This window comes from Staurois parvus, unplaced genomic scaffold (genome assembly GCF_062004578.1).
Source record: "Staurois parvus isolate SC_StPar_1 unplaced genomic scaffold, SC_StPar_1.0 ptg000145l, whole genome shotgun sequence".
Classification (NCBI taxonomy): Eukaryota; Metazoa; Chordata; class Amphibia; order Anura; family Ranidae; genus Staurois; species Staurois parvus.
This window is the reverse complement of record NW_028317941.1, coordinates 270,966-293,791: the sequence shown is the minus strand read 5'-3', so window position 1 is coordinate 293,791 and position 22,826 is coordinate 270,966. Positions and strand designations below refer to the sequence as shown.

Genomic DNA, 22,826 nt, shown 5'->3' with positions numbered 1-22,826 from the left:
TGGCTTTTACCCATTACAACTCCGAGCTCTCCCACCATGACATCGATGTGTAGGGGAGCTCAGGCTGCCAGGGACCGGTCCAGGCGTGTGTGCCTTGTACAGGGAGGGGAGGAAAACAGAAATATGTGCGACATATGTAACACCCGGACAGGGCAAACATCGGGCGCAGGGGTGACAGAGATCCATTGGGGGTAAAGAGGCTTTGTACACCTCCTCTGCTGGAGGACACAGGCGCCTCGGCTGCTACAAATCCCCCTCTCCAGCCTCTCTGATCCTAAGACATCACTCTTACCCTTCCGCCATGTTGGCTCCGTGACATCACCAATATTTACCGACCTCTGACCCCGTACATCCGGCTGTGGCCGTCAAACCGGAAATGTGTGGGCGGAACCCAGAGCTCTATATGTGTAGGAGGAACCCAGAACGAGAGGGGTCTGGCTGAAGACTGGAGCTCCACTTTCGACAGGACTGGAGGTCACATGTTTCCTGTCGAAAGTGGAGCTGCAGTCTACAGCCAAACACCTCTTTAAGGCAGGCGGAAGGCGCGAGCTAGAAGAGTGATGTAGGGGGCGGGACTTGGGTTGCTAATGGAGCCGCGTCTCTAGCAACCAATGGAGTGCCTTTCAGAGCTGTGCAGTGCTTCTGCCCAGAGCTGCTGGGATCAACAAGTGTCTGGCGTTACGGATCGACGGGCCAATGACCTATGAAGCCAACGCTGATAGGCGGAACATGTGGGCGGGGTGAATCTAGTTGCTGGGTTTATGAAAGAGGAGATTGCGGAGGCAGCTGGGTGAGGGAAGAGGAATTTCAGGGACCGATCCGCCCTGTATGGGACTCCCTACAGAACATGAAAGCTGACGGTTCGGACTGGGCTGTCAGTTGAATCGGATCCAGTCCGCCGTTCAGTGAAGGCGGTTCTAATGGGAGGAATCAATGGGCCAGGGATGGATGGCCCCAGTTAGTTGAAGCTGTGATCTGCACTGATCAGGCCATCGGGATAGAACGTAATGTGTGTGTATAGGTCGTCTAGAGAGAATCGATCTTCTGCCAATTGACTTGTCTGTATCCACTGCATTAACACGGAGAAGGCAGATGATCAGAGGATGACTGTGCAGTCACTTTATTCCTATAGTAGAGGCTCTCCAGGGCTGGGGCATGGCTTTCTATCAAATTCAGGCTGCACGAATCTGTTTAATAAATGACTAGTCACCTATTACATAAAATTAGTGCAGCGCTAAAAGTAGTGATAATAAGACAGATATAAGTCCACTGAAAGTCTTGGTCATATGGACGTGTCCAGTGACAAATGGATTCAGAATTGGTGATCCGTGTGGAAACGGCTGAAAAACGCACTCACCAGAAGTAAGACACATAAACGCAGTGTGCATCTAGAGCTCATGGATCCTCAATCCAGAGGGGGTAAAGCTGGTCCGGTTACAGGAATGGTGGATCCCTCCTCTGTGGATGCAGCAACAGATCCTCCTTTTCCCGATTAGGTGTAGGATTCCAAGATCAAGATTCTGCAAGCAAAAGCTCCTCGGGGGAGTTTTAGGGAAGGACACCCATAGTGTAGTAGGTTATAAAAAGCAGCTTTATTAAAATAATAATATCCAATTCAAAGTAGGTAGGTATCATAAAGATGTGTCAGCAAGACAAACTAACCCTGACAGGGTTACAGGGTTAGTTTGTCATGCTGACACATCTTTATGATACCTGCCTACTTTGAATTGGATATTATTATTTTAATAAAGCTGCTTTTTATAACCTACTACACTATGGGTGTCCTTCCCTAAAACTCCCCTGAGGAGCTTTTGCTTGCAGAATCTTGATCTTGGAATCCTACACCTAATCGGGAAAAGGAGGATCTGTTGCTGCATCCACAGAGGAGGGATCCACCATTCCTGTAACCGGACCAGCTTTACCCCCCTCTGGATTGAGGATCCATGAGCTCTAGATGCACACTGCGTTTATGTGTCTTACTTCTTGTGAGTGCGTTTTTCAGCCGTTTCCACACGGATCACCAATTCTGCATCCATTTGTCACTGGACACGTCCATATGACCAAGACTTTCAGTGGACTTATATCTGTCTTATTACACTGTTCAACAGGTAAAAAGTTTTGGGCATAAAATTAGCTAATCTTACATAATTTTGGGGTGCTGAAAACGAAAATGACCCTAAAAAATGTTGATTGGCTCTAGTTTCCATGATATATTCACCCATCTAATGACGTAAGCCATTCAAAATTATGATGCAACTTCAGCTGCATATTGCGCAATTGATACTGGTGACCAATAGAAAATTGCATGTATACTGAGATGATGCAATATTAGCCTTTAATTGCATCACTTCACTGCATAAAAGCTGCAGTATCTGTAGCTGATTGTAGTTCGACAGCGTCTTTACATTTCGTTTTATGCTTATATAGGCTACTCAGTAATGCCTCGAACTTGTGTGAATAAAGCAGATAATTTCTGCTATATCTGCGGTGAAATAACTTTTATCTCACAAAAAAGGATAACAGGAATGATTAAGAAAGCCTACAACTTGTATTTTGGCTGCAAGATAGGAGACCAGGACAAGAGCTGGGCACCACATATATGCTGCAATTCTTGTGGGACGGCACTGGAGCAATGGTTGAATGGAAAAAAGGCATCTATGCCTTTCGCTGTGCCAATGATTTGGAGAGAGCCAACAGATCATGTTAGTAATTGTTACTTTTGTATGGTGCCTCCAACAAAAGGGCTAAATAAGAAGAAAAAGTTATCTGTGCACTATCCAAATATTCCATCGGCAATACGTCCACTTCCTCATGGAGAGGGGCTACCAATTCCTAAAGCACCAGAATCCTTCGTGGTTGAGTCAAGTGAGGAAGAACCTGAAGCGTGTAGTCATCAACCGTCAACCTCACATGACCCAGACTTTCTTCCATCCACACTCACTGAACCACACCTCATTACACAAGTGGAATTGAGCGATCTTATCAGAGACCTGGATCTTCCGAAGAACAAGGCAGAACTTTTGGGGTCAAGACTACAACAGTGGAATCTCCTAGCAAGTGATGTTCGTACGTCTTTCTACCGTCATCGTCAGAAAGATCTGATCCCATTCTTCGTCCAGGAAGGTGATATTGCTGTATGTAACAATGTTCATGGTTTAATCTCAGCCATCGGCGTATGCTATGATCCCGATGAGTGGAGGCTGTTCATTGATGCTTCAAAGGTGAGTCTTAAAGCTGTTTTGCTCCATAATGGCAATCAGCTGCCGTCAGTTCCAGTTGCTTACGCAGTTTCAATGAAAGAAACGTATGAAAACTTGAAAGAGCTTTTAAGGTGCATCAACTATGATGAACATCAATGGTCGATTTGTGGTGACCTGAAGGTGATTGCTATCCTACTTGGACTTCAAGGTGGATATACTAAGTACTGCTGCTTCCTCTGTGAGTGGGACAGTCGTGCGAGAGAAATGCACTATGCCAAAAGAGACTGGCCATTACGCCAGTCATTGCAGCCTGGAGAAAAAAATGTTAACTATCCAGCACTTGTAGACAGCAATAAGATCTTATTACCTCCATTACACATCAAGTTGGGATTAATGAAAAACTTTGTTAAGGCAATGGACAAGAATAAAGCAGGTTTCAAGTACCTGATTAGCAAATTTCCAGCACTTAGTGCTGCAAAAATAAATGAAGGAGTCTTTGTTGGGCCACAGATTCGTAAACTTATTCATGATGATGAGTTTCTTTCTCTGTTGCGTGGAAAGGAAAAGGCTGCCTGGACAGCATTTGTATCAGTGACATCAAATTTTCTTGGAAACAATAAAACACCAGACTACAAGAAAGTGGTAGAAAAACTCATCCAGACTTACAGAAATCTGGGTTGCAACATGTCTCTAAAAATTCATTTTCTACATTCGCATCTGGATTTTTTCCCACCAAACTGTGGAGCAGTGAGTGATGAACACGGAGATCGCTTCCATCAAGACAATGCAGCTATGGAAAGAAGATATCAAGGTAAATGGAGCCCATCAATGCTTGCTGACTATTGCTGGACAGTTGTAAGAGATAGCCCTTTCCTCGAATACAAGAGAAAAGCCAAGAGAAGCAAAACCGATACAAACTGAAGACAAAACTAGTGAGAATCCTAAGTATTAAAATGATTCAACTTATTATTATTATTATTATTATACAGTATTTATAAAGCGCCAATAGTTCGCTCAGCGCTGTACATTACAAAGGGAGACAGAACATGTGACAGAACAATACCAATACAATGCAAAACATGAGGGGATCGAGGGCCCTGCTCTTTCGAGCTTACAATCTAGGAGGGAGGGGGTGGTGGCACAGGAGGAGATAGCTGTGGGGGATGGAGTGGTAGGAATAGTGGAGGAGGTCGGCAAGTTAGCAGGGGGTGGGGTAGGCTTCCCTGAAGAGATGGGTTTTCAGGGTGCGCCTAAAGGAGAGGAGAGTAGGGGATAATCTGATGGGTTGGGGCAGGGAGTTCCAGAGGATGGGTGACACCCTGGAGAAGTCCTGGAGGCGGGCATGGGAGGAGGAGACCAGGGAACTAGAGAGAAGGAGGTCTTGTGAGGAGCGGAGTGTGCGTGTTGGGCGGTACTTGGATATTAGGTCAGAGATGTAGTACGGGGCAGTATGGTGGACAGCTTTGTACGTCAGCAATAGGATTTTGAATTTGATCCGTTGCGCAATCGGAAGCCAGTGGAGGGATTGGCAGAGGGGGGTGGCGGAGACAGAGCGGTTGGAAAGGTGAATGAGTCTGGCAGCCGTGTTCAGGATGGACTGAAGAGGGGATAGCCAGTGGCGAGGCAGGCCAGTGAGGAGGGAGTTGCAGTAGTCGAGTCGTGATATGATGAGGGAGTGGATGAGCTGTTTAGTGGTTTCTGGGGTTAGGAACGTGCGGATTTTGGCGATGTTGCGGAGGTGGAGTCTGCACGAGTTTGTTAAAGATTGGACTTGGGGCTGGAAGGATAGGTTGGAGTCCAGAATGACACCCAGTACTCTGGCCTGCGGGGCGGGTTTGATGGTAGCGTTGTTGGATGTGATGGAGAAATCAATGGGGGGTGGTGTCCGGGCTGGGGGGAAGACAAGAAACTCGGTTTTGGAGAGGTTCAATTTAAGGAAGTGGAGCGACATCCAGTCTGATATGTCGCTCAGTAGGTGTGTGATTCGGGCTGAGACCAAGGGGGTGAGGTGGGGGGTTGAGAGATAGATTTGTGTGTCGTCGGCATAGAGGTGGTAGTTGAAGCCGTGAGAGTGTATGAGTTGGCCAAGGGAGGAGGTATAGATGGAGAAGAGAAGGGGCCCGAGGACAGAGCCTTGAGGGACCCCAACAGAGAGGGGGAGTGAGGGGGAGGTGGTAGCATTATAGGTAACGCTGAAGGAGCGTTGTGACAGGTAGGATGAGAGCCAGGAGAGAGCAGAATCTCTGAGGCCGAGGGAGTGTAGTTTTTTGAGGAGGAGGGGGTGGTCGACTGTGTCGAAGGCCGCAGAGAGGTCAAGGAGTAGGAGCACTGAATAGTGGCCATTAGCTTTGGCGGTTAGCAGGTCGTTGGAGAGTTTGAGTAAGGCAGTTTCGGTGGAGTGTAGGGGACGGAAGCCGGACTGTAGGGGAACTTAGCTTATGGCTATAATTTTTCTTGGTAATCCTATGCAATATATTATGCCATTTAGGCTTTGTTATGTAGTCAATATCACTTGCTTTATATTTGTGGAAAGACATCTATCTATATAATTATTGTGCATTATGTAGTCATTACGCCTATAGTAGAAAACTTTCCGTTTACAGAAAAACTAGAGCCAATTGACAAATTTCATTGTTATATTTGAACTCAGAATGTGAAATTCATTAAGAAATGGATCCTTTTGTTTCCAAAACTGGCAAAAAATAAAAATTTGTTGAACAGTGTTATCACTACTTTTAGCGCTGCACTAATTTTATGTCATTTCATTTAAGTATATATTGGTTGCTTAGAGTGCTTAGCCGCTTTCAGGATTAGCGCTCACTGTTGTTGTTTTTTTCTATTCACTAGTCACCTATTGACCGGATCTGGCAGATCCCCAGTGTCCACAGACAGGCAGATTGTGGTGCCTGGTACAAGGTGATCACTAGGAGAAATCCCTGGACCTCACTAGGATATGGCTTTGACTTCTGTCTGACTTGCTGCTTTGCCATACCTGCCAGCAGGGGCGGACTGACAACTCATGGGACCCCCGGGCAATAGGGGATCATGGGGCCCCTGTGTCCTTGCCCATCTCAAAAAAGCCTATGAAAAAGGTACCAGGGGCATCTCATGGGGCCCCCTACTGACCCCGGGCCCTCGGGCAGTGCCCGAGTTTCCAAATGCCCAGTCCGCCCCTGCCTGCCAGAACATTAAGCCCCACCTCCACCACCCAACGCTTGGAGATTAGTGGACATGTGAGGTCCCCACATTGATGATTGGGCAACTAATCAGCCAACCAACTAATCGAATATGAAAATAGATAACTATTTTCATAATTGATTATGTCGATCAGTTGTTTGAGCCCTACATGTGACTTCATCAGGGTGCATGCAGCAGTTTGATTAGTCAGTTGATACTTTCTTCTGGTAGCTAAAAAATAAACACACACACTGTACTTACCTACCGCATCATCAGCCTGATGATTTAAGCTGTCCTCCACTGCCACTAAGTGAGATCACATGATTGCTGATCGCTCGGTTCTTGGTCTCCAGTGAGCAGAGAGCAGTGACTATTAGTCACTGGCTCTGTGCTCTGCCCCGCTCACTGGAATGCAGGACAGGAGCCGCTGGCTCATGCTCTCGATGGCCAAGCCGGCAGCCTGTAAGGCGTCTGGGTGGACCCCAACATTATTGTCGGGATCCCTCCAGATTGTGTAGTGGCTCTGTGATGTCAGCTGTAAGCTTATTCTGGGTCATAGGAGAGCACAAGTAAGAGCACCCATGTGACCCGCATGAGAAACATGACCGAAAGAGCTTTGGCCATACATCTCTTTTCAGGTGCTACAATGGAAGATGATTTTTATCTTATCCAGTGTCAATGATCATACCAGCAGGGGCGGACTGACAACTCATGGGACCCCCGGGCAATAGGGGATCATGGGGCCCCTGTGTCCTTGCCCAAACAAAAAAGCCTATAAAAAAGCTACCAGGGGCATCTCATGGGGCCCCTTACTGACCCCGGGCCCTCGGGCAGTGCCCGAGTTTCCAAATGGTCAGTCCGCCCCTGCATACCAGACAATGACTAATACATTGTTTTACTAGAGGAGCTGAGGATCTTTACCATCTGTATGGTCTTGCAGCTTTTGATAATCCAGGGATCGTAGACTAGTTGAAAGAACAAATAAAAAAAGAGAGCGCAAACCTTAGTGCAGTTAAAGTCGTGTTAAACCCAAAACCGTTAGATATGGTGTCTGCATTAGTTTTCTTTTTCAGAGTTGGGGACAGCAGCATTGTCAATTAGGGGGGACTGGTCCATTACATGGACTAGCACAGGAGTGTCAAACTGGCAGCCCTCCAGCTGTTGCAAAACTACAAGTCCCATCATGCCTCTGCCTTTGGGAGTCATGCTTGTAACTGTCAAACTTGCAATGCCTCATGGGACTTGTAGTTTGGCAACAGATGGAGGGCTGCCAGTTTGACACCTGTGGGTCACTAGCAGATTCAACCGCTTCCCACCGAAGGACATCCTAGTCTTTGAGAGGTTATACCGGGATGTTGCCTGCAGCTACAGGCATCATCCTGGTATCTTTCTCTTCAGTCGGCGAATTTCTCTCTCTTTTTTTTTTTTGTAAAAGTGATCCTACCAGCGGCCTTTCCGCTGCCTCCCTGGGCTCTCCCGTCCAACCAGGCTAACCATAGAGATGGTGGAGGACCAGATAGTCCTTGATGATCTCTACGGTATAGGAAACCGGAAGTAACAAGCATTTTCTACACTTCAGGTTTACCAAATGTAAACAGCACAATTTTTAAATTGGTAAAGCATGATCACACTGATCTTAGTGCGGTCAGATTCTTGTAAGGGCAGAGAAGACATCAGGGGTCTAATAGACCCTAGATCAGCAATGGGCAAACTACAGCCCGCGGGCCGTATACGGCCCGGCGGACCTTTTAATCCGGCCCGCGGAACGTGGCAAACATTGGCTGTCAGGATGTAGGCGGGGCAGCGTGACGAACTCCTCTCCTCTCACAGTCCGCCCTGAAGACCGGAACTGCGCGGGAACACGGCGAGAGGAACGCATGGAGCAAAGGTAAGTGAATTGACACAATATGGGGAATGAATTACTATAGGGGGGATGAATTACTATATGGGGGATGAATTACTATATGGGGGATTAATTACTATGGGGGATGAATTAGTATATGGGGGATGAATTACTATGGGGGATGAATTACTATATGGGGGATGAATTACTATGGGGGATGAATTACTATATGGGGGATGAATTACTATGGGGGATGAATTACTATATGGGGGATGAATTACTATGGGGGATGAATTACTATATGGGGGATGAATTACTATAGGGGGGATTAATTACTATGGGGGATGAATTACTATATGGGGGATGAATTACTATGGGGGATGAATTACAATATGGGGGATTAATTACTATGTTTACTATGGGGGAATATTACTATACTTACTATGGATGGCATGGTAGTGGCTGGGCCGGCCAGCAGCTAGTCCGGCCCCCGGGTCCAATATATGAACCCATTGCGGCCCTCAAGTCAAAAAGTTTGCCCACCCCTGCCCTAGATCTATCCATAAAGAGTACCTGTCATCGCCTAATGCTGTTACAAGTGATAAAAAAATGTAAAGAAACAGTGTAAAATGTTTAAAAAAATTAAAGTGCCCCCATCCTCCCCTGTGCTCACAATCATACATAGCAGGTTAGTATAACATGCTTATTATTTAAAACAAAATAAGGTTTAGAATTACTTTAAAACAGAAGGTTTGGCACTAGAATCATTGCTGTCATCCTGGCATTTGCAGTGATACCTCTCACTTGTGTCTATTAGATTCCAGATCTCTTCTCTGCCTTCAAAAGCATCTCATCAAACCAAAATCATTTTGATCAGATGTTTTTGTGACCAGCAACAGCTTGTGAACCGCAAACCAAAACCAGAAATGACTAACCGCTTCTGCACCGCCCTATAGTAGAAATACTGCTACAGGGCAGCACGGGTGAACAAAATCACGTATAGTTCCGGGCCATTCGCAGCCTCGGCTGTCAATCACCGGGTCCCAGCCGGTGAATCCCTTCTGGCACCCGGCGATCTCCAAGGATTTCCGATGGGGGAGAGACCTGTTTGTATACAATCCAGATCTCTCTCCTGTCAGCTCTTGCACACTGGTTTTTATGGCTCTGCAGATGCCCCACATGTTAACTCCTTCCTGCCCAGTGCCATTAGTACAGTGTCAGTGTTTTTTTTTAGCACTGATCACTGTATTGGTGTCACTGGGGATTTCAGTTCCCCCCAGTGTCAGAATGCCTGCCGCAGTCTCACTATAAGTCGCTGATCGCCTCCATTACTAGTATAAAATAAATGTAACCTCCCTGACGGTATTCCCGAGTGTAGCTCGGGGTAAAGTTTCAGTACCAAAAGCGCTAACCCCGAGCTACACTCGGGCTTACCATGCATCGCTGATCCAGCTTCTGTTGCTGTATCAAACCCTTTCACATACATTTTGTCCCTAGTGCTTTGTCCTGTGCCCTGCCTGCATTTTTACTGTTCTTTCTGCCTGGAAACTGAGAAATGTCCATGGCGTCCAAAAAGCGTCCCTTTAGGTCAAAAGCGCAATGTCCATGGTGTCCAAAAAGCGTCCCTTTATGTCAAAAGCGGTTTTAGACCACCTAGAGAATAGCGATAGTAAATTAGAACTTGAGTGATAATGATTCGTGGGGAAATTCGTCATCAGGCACTGAAAACGATTTTGCGACTTTGCTCAGCGATGTGCGAACTTGGCGCTATATTTCAAATTTCAGTGTTTTCAGTTTGATTATATTATTGAATTACATTTATTATATTATTATTTTTTATGATTATTTATTATATTATAATTTATGATTTTGTGTTTCAAATTTTATCATACCTGGGATGTTTACTAGACTCTTGTTCGGACAGATTTCAGTGAGTTATTCCTAAAAATTACAGGCCTACAATAAAAAAAATACATATTTCCATGCAAAAAAATGTACCGCTTTGAGCACAGAAATATGGACATAATCAGACCGCTAGGGAGGTTAAATTCCAGTGTATACACCGCCATTTTGTTAACGCTATAACTTTCACATAAACCAATTAATTTACACGTATTGGGATTTTTTTTAGCAAAGACGTAGCAGATTACATTTTGGCCTAAATTTATGACGAAATTTTATGTTTTCTAAAATATTTTTACTGGACATGTTTAATAGCAAAAGGTCAAAAATATAGGTTTGTTGTTTTTTTTTTCAAAATTGTCAGTCCTATTTTGTTTATAGCACAAAAAATAAGAAAACACACAGGTGATCAAATACCACCAAAAGAAAGCTCTATTTGTGGGGAAAAAAGGACGTAAAATTTAATTTGGGTGCAGCGTTGCACGACTGCGCAATTGTCAGTTAAAGTAACATAGCGCCGTATAGCAAAAAATGGCCTGGTCAGGAAGGGGGGTAAATCCTCTGGAGGGCAAGTGGTTAAATACTTATCGCTTCTGGCTTCATGCATCACAGAGGAGGAGAAGGTACGGTTACTGTCCCCTTCTTTGTATTTAGCCAGCCCAACTGAGATCAGTGGCCCTGGGCTTCTTGATCACATCAAAAAGCCCAGGAATGGTGGCAGGTGGCAGCAGGAGCAGAGCCATTCAGATAACAGCAAAGCCCAGGTATGTTCTAAGAGCTGGAAGTGGTAACTTAAAACATTTGCATAAGTGCTTATTTAGTTTAGCGCACACTATTGGACAATAATAGAAACTATGGTTGAAACAGGATCTGAGAGAGCGGGTAGATGATTGGAAGGTCAGCCCCCTCCATTCATAGATCCAGTTGTATCTGTAGCTGGTTTTCCTGTTACAAGCTATTGTATGGTTTCTATGAATTATACTGTTGCATGGAAAGGGCAGGCATGGTTGGGCTCTCTTCATGCCCCTTAGTTGGATTTACCCCCACCACACCAGAAATCATGGGGGCAGGGAGGGGAGGTGACATACAGGTGAAACTCGAAAAATTTGAATATCGTGCAAAAGTTCATTTATTTCAGTAATGCAACTTAAAAGGTGAAACTAATATATGAGATAGACTCATTACATGCAAAGCAAGATAGTTCAAGCTGTGATTTGTCTCAATTGTGATGATTATGGCTTACAGATCATAAAAACCCCAAATCCACAATTTCAGAAAATTAGAATATTGTGAAAAGGTGCAATATTCTCGGCTCAAAGTGTCCCACTCTAATCAGCTAATTAAGCCATAACACCTCCAAATGGTCTCTTAGTCTGGTTCAGTAGGAATCACAATCATGGGAAAGACTGCTGACCTGACAGTTGTGCAGAAAACCATCCTTGACACCCTCCATAAGGAGGGAAAGCCTCAAAAGGTAATTGCAAAAGAAGTTGGATGTTCCCAAAGTGCTGTATCAAAGCACATTAATAGAAAGTTATGTGGAAGGAAAAAGTGTGGAAGAAAAAGGTGCACAAGCAGCAGGGATGACCACAGCCTGGAGAGGATTGTCAGGAAAAGGCCATTCAAAAGTGTTGGGTACTTTCACAAGGAGTGGACTGAGGCTGGAGTCAGTGCATCAAGAGCCACCACACACAGATGGATCCTGGACATTGGCTTCAAATGTCGTATTCCTCTTGTCAAGCCGCTCCTGAACAACAAACAACGTCAGAAGTGTCTTACCTGGGCTAAAGAAAAACAGACCTGGTCTGTTGCTCAGTGGAAAGTCCTCTTTTCTGATGACAGCAACTATTGCATCTCATTTGGAAACCAAGGACCCAGAGTATGGAGGAAGAATGGAGAGGCACACACTGCAAGATGCTTGAAGTCCAGTGTGAAGTTTCCACAGTCTGTGTTGATTTGGGGAGCCATGTCATCTGCTGGTGTTGGTCCACTGTGCTTCATTAAGTCCAGGGTCAACACAGCCGTCTACCAGGAGATTTTGGAGCACTTCATGCTTCCTTCCGCAGACGAGCTTTATGGGGATGCTGACTTCATTTTCCAGCAGGACTTGGCACCTGCTCACACTGCCAAAAGCACAAAACCTGGTTCAGTGACTGTGGAATTACTGTGCTTGATTGGCCAGCAAACTCGTCGGGGTTTTCATGAGCTGTAAGCCATAATCATCACAATTATGACAAATCGCGGCTTGAACTATCTTGCTTTGCATGTAATGAGTCTATCTCATATATTAGTTTCACCTTTTAAGTTGCATTACTGAAATAAATGAACTTTTGCACGATATCCTAATTTTTCGAGTTTCACCTGTATACTTAGGAGGATTTCTACTAATAAAAGAGGAATTGGCACAAGGAATACATCCTACCAGCTGTAAGTTATGTCCCTATGAGACAGGAAGCGAAGGTAAATCTCCCCAATGGGACATAGATGACAAAAATAAACCCACCCTCACTCTATCCAAAAAAAAAAAGTTTTGAACAAGAGAAATGAAATAAACACAGTTACTTCTGATGGATGAGAAGGGATGGGACATACAGGGGGGGTTTACTAAGCCTGGTACACACAGCATCTGATGCAGCTGTGTATGGTAGCCAATCAACTTCTAGGTTCAATTTGTTGAATTAAGGTTTGACAATATAGCCTGAAAGCTGAATGGTTATCAGTGTAGAGCTGCACCAGATTTTGCATTCTTCAGTTTTAGTACCCCCCAATGTGTCTACGCACACGCTTTATTTACTAAAGCTGGAGAGCGCAAAATCAGGCTCACTTCTGCATAGAAAGCAATCAGCTTGTTCAATTACATTTAGCAATACAACCTGGAAGCTCATTGGATTCTATGCAGAAGTAAGCCTGTGTTTGCACTCTCCAGCTTTAGTAAATAAATAAACCCCACTGTTTTGGGAAAAAATGGGACATTTTAACTGCTTTACCACAGCCCTATAGTAGAACTACTGCTACAGGGCGGTAGGGCTGCGCAAAGTCATATATATATATGATTTGCATTAACGTGTAGGGGGCGCATGTGTGCCGCACTACCTGCCCTGTCAGCTAGGGATGTCAATCACTGGGTCCCGGACGGAAATTCCCTGCTGGCACCCAGCGATTGTTGGGGAAAGCTGATTGGAGAGACCTGTGTGTAAACAGGTTTCTCTCCTGCCAGCAAGGACATGCTGCTTTGTATTTCTCTGCACAGCATGTTTTGCTAGTAAAACACACACAGCACATAACGTAAAACGGCACACAGTTAACCCTTTGATCGCCCCAGACGTTAACCCTTTCCTGCCCAATGTCAGTACAGTGTCAGTGCTTTTTAATATCACTGTATTGCTGTCATTGGGATGTCAGTGGCACTTAGGTCCCACCCAGTGTAAGAATGCCTGCCGCAGTTCCGCTATAAGTCGCTGATCGCCACCATTACTAGTATTAAAAAAATGTAAATTCCAGTATACATACCACCATTTGTAGACGCTATAGTTTTCACATAAACCAATTAATTTACACGTATTGGGAATTTTGTTTAGCAAAGATGTAGCAGAATACATTTTGACCTAAATTTATGACGAAATTTGATTTTTAAAATTTGTTTGCTGGATATATAGCAAAAAGTCAAAAATATTGTTTAAAAAAAAAATAAGGTTTAGAATTACTTTAAACAGGAGGTCTGGCAGTAGAATCATTTTTTTACTGGATGTTTTATAATTTTGTTTTCAAAATTGTCGGGTTTTTTTTTTTGTTTATAGCACAAAAAATTAAAAAAAGCAGAGGTGATCAAATACCACTGAAACAAAGTTCTATTTGTGGGAAAAAAAGGATTTAAATTTAATTTATGTGCAAAAAATGACCTGGTCAGGAAGGGGGGTAAATCCTCTGGAGGGCAAGTGGTTAAATGACCTCTCTATTAAAAAAAAAAGTATATTTCAGTTGTGTAGACATTAAATTGCCATCTGGCTTATTCTTTTTCATAGGGATGGTGATTCCACAAGACTTCCTACCTCTTTTCTCCCCAACACACACAATATAATCTTATCTGTTGCGGCAAAAAGAAACATTTTTTTTCAGTGGACTCACCCTGTAAATTGGGAAATGGATCAAACAGTGGAATGTGTTAAAGTTCTAAGACTAAAGAACTCAAGTCTGCTAGTTACAGCCAAAAATAAAAGTACTTTTAAATTGCCTATAAACTGAGCAAGATTATTGTTGTAGATTATTCAAATAATTTAATTTTATTTCCAAGCAGTTAGCTTTTCCCATAATAATTTATTCTTATAATCATAATTTAAAATGCCAATGCAAGGACTTTCAAAGGCTTTTGAGGCTAGTGCCTATATTCATCTCTCTTACACCTTCCAAAGTCCTCCCACATTATAAGGGTCAATCCAGTATTACTTTACTGCATTTCATAAAAATAATAAATCTAAATATTATTATACAGGATTTATATAGCACCAACAGTTTGCGCATCACTTTACAAAATGAAGGTAGACATTACAGTTAGAATACCATTTGGTACAAGAGGAAACAAATATTTTAGTAGACATGAGTATCAATTGTTACTGTATTGTCTCCCGTGATATTGTAAAGCTCTGAGCAAACTGTTGGCGCTATATAAATCCTGTATTATAATATTAAATAATAATATCAGGAAAAACATTTTATATTATGTGTGTGTGTGTGTGTATATATATATACAATAAACATAAATATATATTTCTATTTAATAAACAATAGTACTCAGACAATGTTTTAATTTTTATTAAAAACAAACATTTATACAATAAAATATGAGATCTCTCAAACAGATATATAGCCAGAATAGACATATACACGTAACAAAGCTTCTAGTTTCCAACATAATGACATTGATATAGAACTAAAGATATAATCTGTCTCTGGGCTATTAACATAGGATCAAATAATAATTATTTAGACTGTCTTTAATGTATTTACATGAGAGGTTCTATGTCCAAATGGCATCCTCCTCATGAAATATGAAGCTGAAATGTCCCTCCACTGAAGCAAGATGATGCCATTTGTCTATTTGCTGGCTCTTGAAAATGGTAAAGTAGGAGCAGTTCTTCCTAGTTGATGTGAGATGGACTGACATGTGACACAAGGGCAGAGAGGTCCTGAGAGATGCTGAGGAGCAGCTTCAGGGGTGCGATGGATTTCTGGTGTCAATAGTCCAATGTAACCACTGACATCTGAAAGTGGCAGTGTGCTCATACCTTGGGGTAGCAGTGCAATATGTGGCCGATGCAAAGAGCTTGTACAGCTAGGCAGCCGGTGAACTCCATAAGCTTCATTAAGCAACTTTCTCATCTCCTCCAGAGAGTTGGATAGCATGAGGATGTAGTTGCGTGCCAGCAGCAGCGTTGAAATCTTTGAGAGCTTACGCACAGAAGGTCCATGAGAGTATGGCATGACTTCTCGGAGGCCGTCCATGGCTAAGTTCAGGTCATGCATTCTTTGTCGTTCACGACTGTTCACTTTCATACGCAGCTCATGCAGGTTCTCCTGATTCTCTCTCCTACTGGATTTCATTTTTCCTCGGGTGGCCATATGCTGACCCACACACAGGTTTTGGAACATTGGCCCAGATTTGAAGTTGAGGCTTTGTCTTCTCTCCAGTTCTGGTGAGGAGGACCTGCTAGACTGACAGTCTGAATCCATTAATAGCAGTGGTTTCTTAGTGAATGGTAAGGTCCTGAGTTCAAAAGTCAGCAGCAATAAGAATTGCAAACGTTCTGTACGGCTGGTTTGTACTTCAGAAAAGATCTTGGCCACCATTCGTCTGGTTGTACTGAGGTCCTGCAGTGCTTGTGTCATTTATACACAATGCTTGACAATGGATACAAAGAAAGCTCACCAAATCTGGCAGAGAGGTGACCCAATCATGAGAAAGCTCTAACTTGAGCAGTTAACATTTAGCTGGGAATGTATACTTTAACCTGTCCTGTAATCCTTCTATTCATCTGCTGTATATGTGTAAACCAACTTAAATCACAGATATATTTATTAATTGTTTGCAGATTTATACCTTCTTACCCAGTAACATTTCATTCCACCAGCACTAAAATATTTGTATATTTAACTTTCATTTTCTAAGCAATGAAGGTCAATGGAGGTTACATGATAAAAATGTTCATAAAAGGAAAATTGTAATGAGACAATATTTAAGCCTTGGTTCACATCTGTGCGGTCGTGCGATTTGCGCAGGCAAGGGAGCCCATTCATTTGAATGGACAACCGTGCCCCAGGACACGCAGGGAAGAAGTCCCTACATTGCTTTGGAAATCGCAGCCCGCACGGAAACCGAGGTTCCCAGTACGGTTGCGATTTCCAGTGCGGGTGGCGTGCCATTAGAATTAATGGCACCCGCCCCTGGGTCCCGCAGCCCTCTGTGTGGGTGGTGCGGCTGCAGGCGTTTGTGCGGGTCCCGCAGCTGTACCACCCACACAGATGTGAACAGAGGGTAAGCTGCCATTGCTGGACTGTCATTCTGTGAATGCGGTGAAATTTCACTTTGCAAAGAATACTACATCACAAGCAAAGGAAAATGAAAAGAAACCACATTTTTGCTTTCATATGATCTGATGATGGAAATCAGCAGAAAGTCACCTCATTCACTAAACTCTTGGGCAATTCAATTGCAAAGCCTTTAGTAAATCAACCCCTTTGACCTACAGCAAGAATTCAGATCAGGTCAATTTTCACCCTGGTTTTCTAACCTGCATGATTGTTTCAGTTCAATGTCTAAAGGTATTAATGGCAGAGACAGCCAGTCAAGTAGTATTTTTAAAATGTAGCCAGCAATTGCAGCCTCCTACACAAATCAGGAAAAACCCAGGTCCCCTACACACTGTATTAACAAAGAATATAGAAACACAATATTATGATTATCTGAGAACAGTTATATCCCTGGATGCAAATATATGTACTGTGTGTGTTTTATACAGCATATGCGCTTAGTAATTCAGTTATCACTGTATTTGGCTTTATTGCAATACTAACATAACATAGTTTGAGTCAATCAGATATAAGCTTTCACCAGCTTAGTGTTAGTTGGTAGGATTGGTCACCGGAGGTTAGTGCACTTTGCACATATCGCTCTATGGTTTACGAAGTAAAGATCCAGGTAGCTGTCCCCGTTTAAACAACATTCATTTTAATTTATTTCTAAACAAAAAGTTTTTTATTAGCCAATAGAGAAAAATATCATCTGTTGCATCATATGTTGTTAGGTTTTTCTGCTTCAGCTTTTCCATCAGATTTTATTTTTTTTTAATTATTATTATTTTTTTTATTATTATTATTAATAATAATAATAATAATAATAATGTATTATTATTTCATTTTTTGTTAGGGTAAGGAGTTAGAGTTAAGGTTAGGTTTGGGTTGGGGTTAGTATTTATTTTTAGTGAGATAATAAGAAAAATAATATTAATAATAGTAATAAATAAATACACAAGCAAAAAAAAATAATCATGAATAAATACTATTTAATAATAAATAAATTATTAACCTCTAACCTTAATCCCCTAACCCTTAAAAAATATATGAAACAAATTATTATTATTTATAATAAATTATTATAAAATAAACACCTAAACCCAAATGAAAAAATGTTGTTATTATTATTAATAATAATAAATACATTTAAAATACACAAATACAAATAATCACAATTAAATACTTGAAATAATAAATTAATAATAATTAACCATAACCTTAACCCCCTAAAACCAAAAAAGTAATGAAATAATAATAACAATCATTTACTATTGTATTTTTTTGTTTGGGTGATTATTATTATTATTAATTTCATAATTTTTTAAAAAAGTGGTTGTAAAGGCTGAAGGTTTTTTACCCTCATGCATTCTATGCATGAAGGTATAAAACCTGTGTGCAGCAGCTCCCCCAGCCCCCTGAATACTTACCTGAGCCTCATCGCGATCCAGCAATGTGAATGACAGCCTCAGCTGTCACAGGTCTGTGCCTCCTCATTGGCAATCACAGCAAGTCAGCCAATGAGGGGAGAGAGGGGGCAGGACAAAGCCGTGGCTCCGTGTGTGAATGGACACATGGAGCAGCGGTTTGCCCCCATAGTAAGTTGCTTGCTGCGGGGGCACCCGACAGGAGGAGCCAGGAGATCCTGTGGGGGACCTGAGAAGAGGAGGAAGCAGGCTGCTCTGTGCAAAACCACTACACACAGCAGGTAAGTATAAACATGTTTGTCGTTTTTCAAGAAAAAGAAAATTAACCTTTAGTATCGTTTTAAGGTTAGGGCTTAATTATTATTTATTTAGCATGATTTGTTATTTATATGGGTATTTATTATATTTATGTTACATTTATTTATTCATATATTATTTTATTTATTTTTACGTTTTTTATTTGAGCAGAAATTTGCGCAAAACATGCAAAAGTATGCGTTTCCATTCTTTTCTTTGGGAATAAAAACGCACCAAAAACGTGCAATTCTGCCCAATTTGAGCTACAAAAGTAGCTCCAAAACTTTTTGAAGCTTCAGGTGTTCTGTTTCAGGCTCCATAGAGTAATATTGATTTTTTTTTTTTCCCCTGAGCGTTTTGGAGCTTCGAGCTTCGCACCACAAAACGCTCAGGTGTGAATGGGACTTCAAGCCAAGCAGTTGTCAAATTCATTCTACCTTTGTATTGCAAAGTCTAATACTGTTGTGCTTTAGATGGGGAAAAAGTTTTTTTAAATTAAATATTCCTCTCGTGAAACTTTTAAGGTTCAAGTAAAACTCCAGCCAAATATTTTTTTTCATTTTAGTTTTGGATAGACTTAGGCTGGTTTCACACTCTTGCTCTGCTGTTTGACCACAGCTTGGGTGCATTCATAGTTTTTTCATGAATTTTACTCAAGGTTTTAGCCACGGTCCCACAGGCTTTGTATTAGGTTATGTGTTTTTGGTGAATTTTCTGAAAGCGCACCAAATATCCTCCATGCTGCATCTTTGGTGCCCTTTCAAAAAACGCCCTAAAATAAATTTTCCAAACGGTTAGCCGCATTTACAAGCGTTTGGCATTTGAAACGCTGATAAAATCTACTCCTGAACGTAAGTTTGGTGCGTTCAAAAAACGGCTGTAAACTCAACTGCCTGTAAACGACTGTAAACGATGATGTGTACATGGACACATAGGAAAACATTAGGCAGAGTTCAGGGGCTGCTGAAAAAAACACAGAAAAGCTCCTAAAGGTGAGTTTATCAGCTGCAGTGTACATGAAGCCTAAATTGGTAACATGCAAAGGCTTTTAAAGCGTCACCTATGGAGATTTTTAGGTACTGTAGTTTGGCGCCGTTCCACAGGCATATGCAATTTTAAAGCATAACATGCTAGGTATTGATTTACTCGGCGGAACATCATCTTTTATATTTTACCAAAAATTGGGTATGATATAGTTTAAAATTCATTAAAGTGTTTTTGTTTTTGATTTTTTAAATGTGTTTTGAAAAACATCTGCTTTAAAATAAGGAGAGAGAGAGATATATGTTTGGAGGTTCTAAGCAATATTCTAACAAAAAATGTTGTTTTTACATGTATATGAGAAGTGTCAGAGAATTGGCCCATTATTGAAGTAGTTATGACATTATTAAGGTTCTTAGCGGTATTCCCGAGTGTAGCTCGGGGTAAAATTTGAGTACCAATAGCGGTAACCCCGAGCTACACTCGGGCTTACCATGCGGCGTTGCTCAGGGAGTCCCTGCAGAGCTTACCTTGTCCTTCGTTCCCACGATGTGTCCCCTGCAGCATCCCCGGCCAATGTCGGCATCCGGCTTCCGTGTTCCGGTCCCTGTGACATTAAAAAATGTCATTTTTTTAAAATGATTATTACATAGTAAAACATTGCTGTTTCAGTGCATTTCACATACATTTTGTCCCTACTGCCTTGTCCTGTGCCCTGCCTGCATTTTGACTGTTCTTTCTGCCTGGAAATTTAGAAAAGTCCATGGCGTCCAAAAAGCGTCCCTTTACGTCAAAAGCGGTTTTAGACCAGCTAGAGAACAGCGATAGTAAATCAGAACCACTTGCAGAATTGAGTGATAATGATTCGTGGGGAAATTCGTCAGACACTGAAAACGATTTTGCGACTTTGCTCAGCGATGTGCGAATTTGCCTCTGTATTTCAAATTTCAGTTTTTTGCTTTGATTATATTATTGAATTAAATTTATTATTATTATATTATTATTTTTTATGATTATTTATTAAATTATAATTTATGATTTCGTGTTTAAAATTTTATCCTACCCGGGATGTTTACTAGACTCTTGTTCGTACATATTTCAGTGAGTTATTCCTAAAAATTACAGCCTACAATAAAAAACTACATATTTCCATGCAAAAAAATGGTACCGCTTTCAGCACAAAAAAACGGAAATAATCAGACCGCCGAGGAGGTTAAGGTTCTATCCATTCCCCACTGTCCAAAATTAAGAAAAATTTCCACTGGAATTGAGTTTTAAAGTGAGCTGGGAGCAGTGGAAAGGCCTGTGTAAGCTACAAGTTGCAATAGTTGTAGTCTATACATGGCTATGGAATTCCCATGTGACAGTGCTGACTAGTCCATCACTGTAACATTGAGAAAATCACATGCTCCACCTTACCCAAAAGTACTGGGTATTTATTTTAGCTCCTGATCCCTAACAGAGCAGCATGGGAATGAAGAAAAGGTAAGTAAATAAAGCACAAAGGGTTAGTCCATGCACAAATGAAATTTCCTCCAAAGTCCAGAAGGGAGAGTGCTGGATGAGAATTCAGCAGGAAGTGCAGACCTCTAGACAGATGTCCATCATTTCATGTCCTTCTATTGGGAATGCAATATACACCTGGCAGAGGTCTAATGACCATGAACTAATGCTGCAAGCTAATGATGCCAAAAATCAAGACCAGTAAAAAGCAGAATGGTATATGGTTTGAAGGTACTGAAAGATATTGCCGTCTTCCTATTCTTCCCTCCCTTGATCTCTATATAGTCACCCTACCACCTTAGAGCTGGTAAAGGGAATATAACCGGGTTGGAGGAGGGCATTGCAAAGATATTGTCACTTTGCCCTGCATGGGCAGGATGACAGTTTCTGAAGTACCTTCAAGCCAAGACTTTGACTAGACCATTCTGCTTCTCACTTCCTTGGGTTTTGGCCATCATTTTCTTGCTGTATGACTTTATGGTACTTCAACTACAACTAACCAACAGATGGCAAATTTTCTGATACAAAGAGAATATCATTGTCAGTAATTCCAGACCACCACTCTGCCACCTCAATGTTTAATGTTGGTGGACATTTTTTTACAGTAAAATGGTTCAGATTGGCTTCTAGACAGATCGAAAGGAACCCATACCTCCTAACATACAAACCATTGTACTTTTAATTAATTATCTTGGAATTTGAAAGACATTTCTGCAATTTGTTGTAAACTGCAGGCAGCATTGTATAAGTTAAGTGTACATTAAAATAAAATAAAAGGAAACCTCAAAGTGATACTAAACTCTGGTAAAAAAAAAATAATTTCAAATATGTATTCTTAGCAAAAAAAAAGTACCATATTTTTTGCTCCATAAGACGCACCTAAATTTTAGAGGTGGAAAACAGGAAAAAAAATATTCTGAACCAATGGACTGCAGACACAGCGCAGGAGATGACCAGAGACTGCGGACACAGCGCAGGAGATGACCAGAGACTGCGGACACAGCGCAGGAGATGACCAGAGACTGCGGACACAGCGCAGGAGATGACCAGAGACTGCGGACACAGCGCAGGGGATGACCAGAGACTGCGGACACAGCGCAGGGGATGACCAGAGACTGCGGACACAGCACAGGGGATGACCAGAGACTGCGGACACAGCGCACACTCACAGGACACACACTCACAAACAGCAAATAAAATCAGGCATGTAGTCCTCAAAGGGACTTCAAAGATAAGAGGCCAGCGCGAATCCCATCATGGGGGTAGACACTCAGTATAACTGACGCGTTTCGAAGGCTATGCCTTTTTCCTCAGCTCATATCTTTGAAGTCCCTTTGAGGACTACATGCCTGATTTTATTTGCTGTTTGTGAGTACCTATCTTCTATTAATAAATTCTGTTACTGAGGTAATGCGCAAGGTTGGTGCGCTTCTTGTTTTTTGTTTCACTTTGCAGTATCGATCGGGCTTCCCCAGCCCTATTTTGGAGCTGCACAACCTTGAAATATACTGGTGGTCGCTTGCTCTGGTGTTGGTTCCATCTATTTGCCACTGGTCTGGGCCCTAGAGCGCAGGAGAAATCGCATCTGGTCTACTGTGGACACAGCGCAGGGGATGACCAGAGACTGCGGACACAGCGCAGGGGATGACCAGAGACTGCGGACACAGCGAAGGGGATGACCAGGGACTGCGGACACAGCGCAGGGGATGACCAGAGACTGCGGACACAGCGCAGGGGATGACCAGGGACTGCGGACACAGCGCAGGGGATGACCAGAGACTGTGGACATTGTACAAAAGACCAGAGACTGCAGACCTTTGGGGAGCGGAGGGGGGGAGTGGGTACCTGAGCTTGACAGGTACCTGCTCCCACTTCCGTGGAGTTGTCCTTCCCCCTCCTTCCCCGTAATCTTCTGGGACACGTGACAGGTCC

General features: G+C 42.5%; 2 protein-coding genes across 2 annotated transcripts in view; both read right to left on the bottom strand.

Moving 5' to 3' along the window:
- Positions 1-365, bottom strand: part of BSDC1 (BSD domain containing 1) — a 44,721-nt gene extending 44,356 nt beyond the window's left edge. Inside the window, exon 1 of the mRNA XM_089673817.1 lies at positions 293-365. Coding sequence (XP_089529943.1) covers positions 293-303 — 11 coding nt within the window. The 5' untranslated portion in view covers positions 304-365. The remainder of the gene's footprint in view (positions 1-292) is intronic.
- A 14,848-nt stretch (positions 366-15,213) lies between these two features.
- LOC149464873 (oligodendrocyte transcription factor 3-like) lies at positions 15,214-15,849 on the bottom strand. Its single transcript, XM_089673945.1, has one exon. It carries the CDS (start codon positions 15,847-15,849, stop codon positions 15,214-15,216), a length of 636 nt encoding a protein of 211 aa, XP_089530071.1.
- Positions 15,850-22,826: the final 6,977 nt, after the last annotated feature.

Coding starts and splice junctions, on each gene's coding strand:
- LOC149464873 (XM_089673945.1), bottom strand. CDS start 15,849: ATGGATTCAGACTGTCAGTCTAGCAGGTCCTCCTCACCAGAACTGGAG.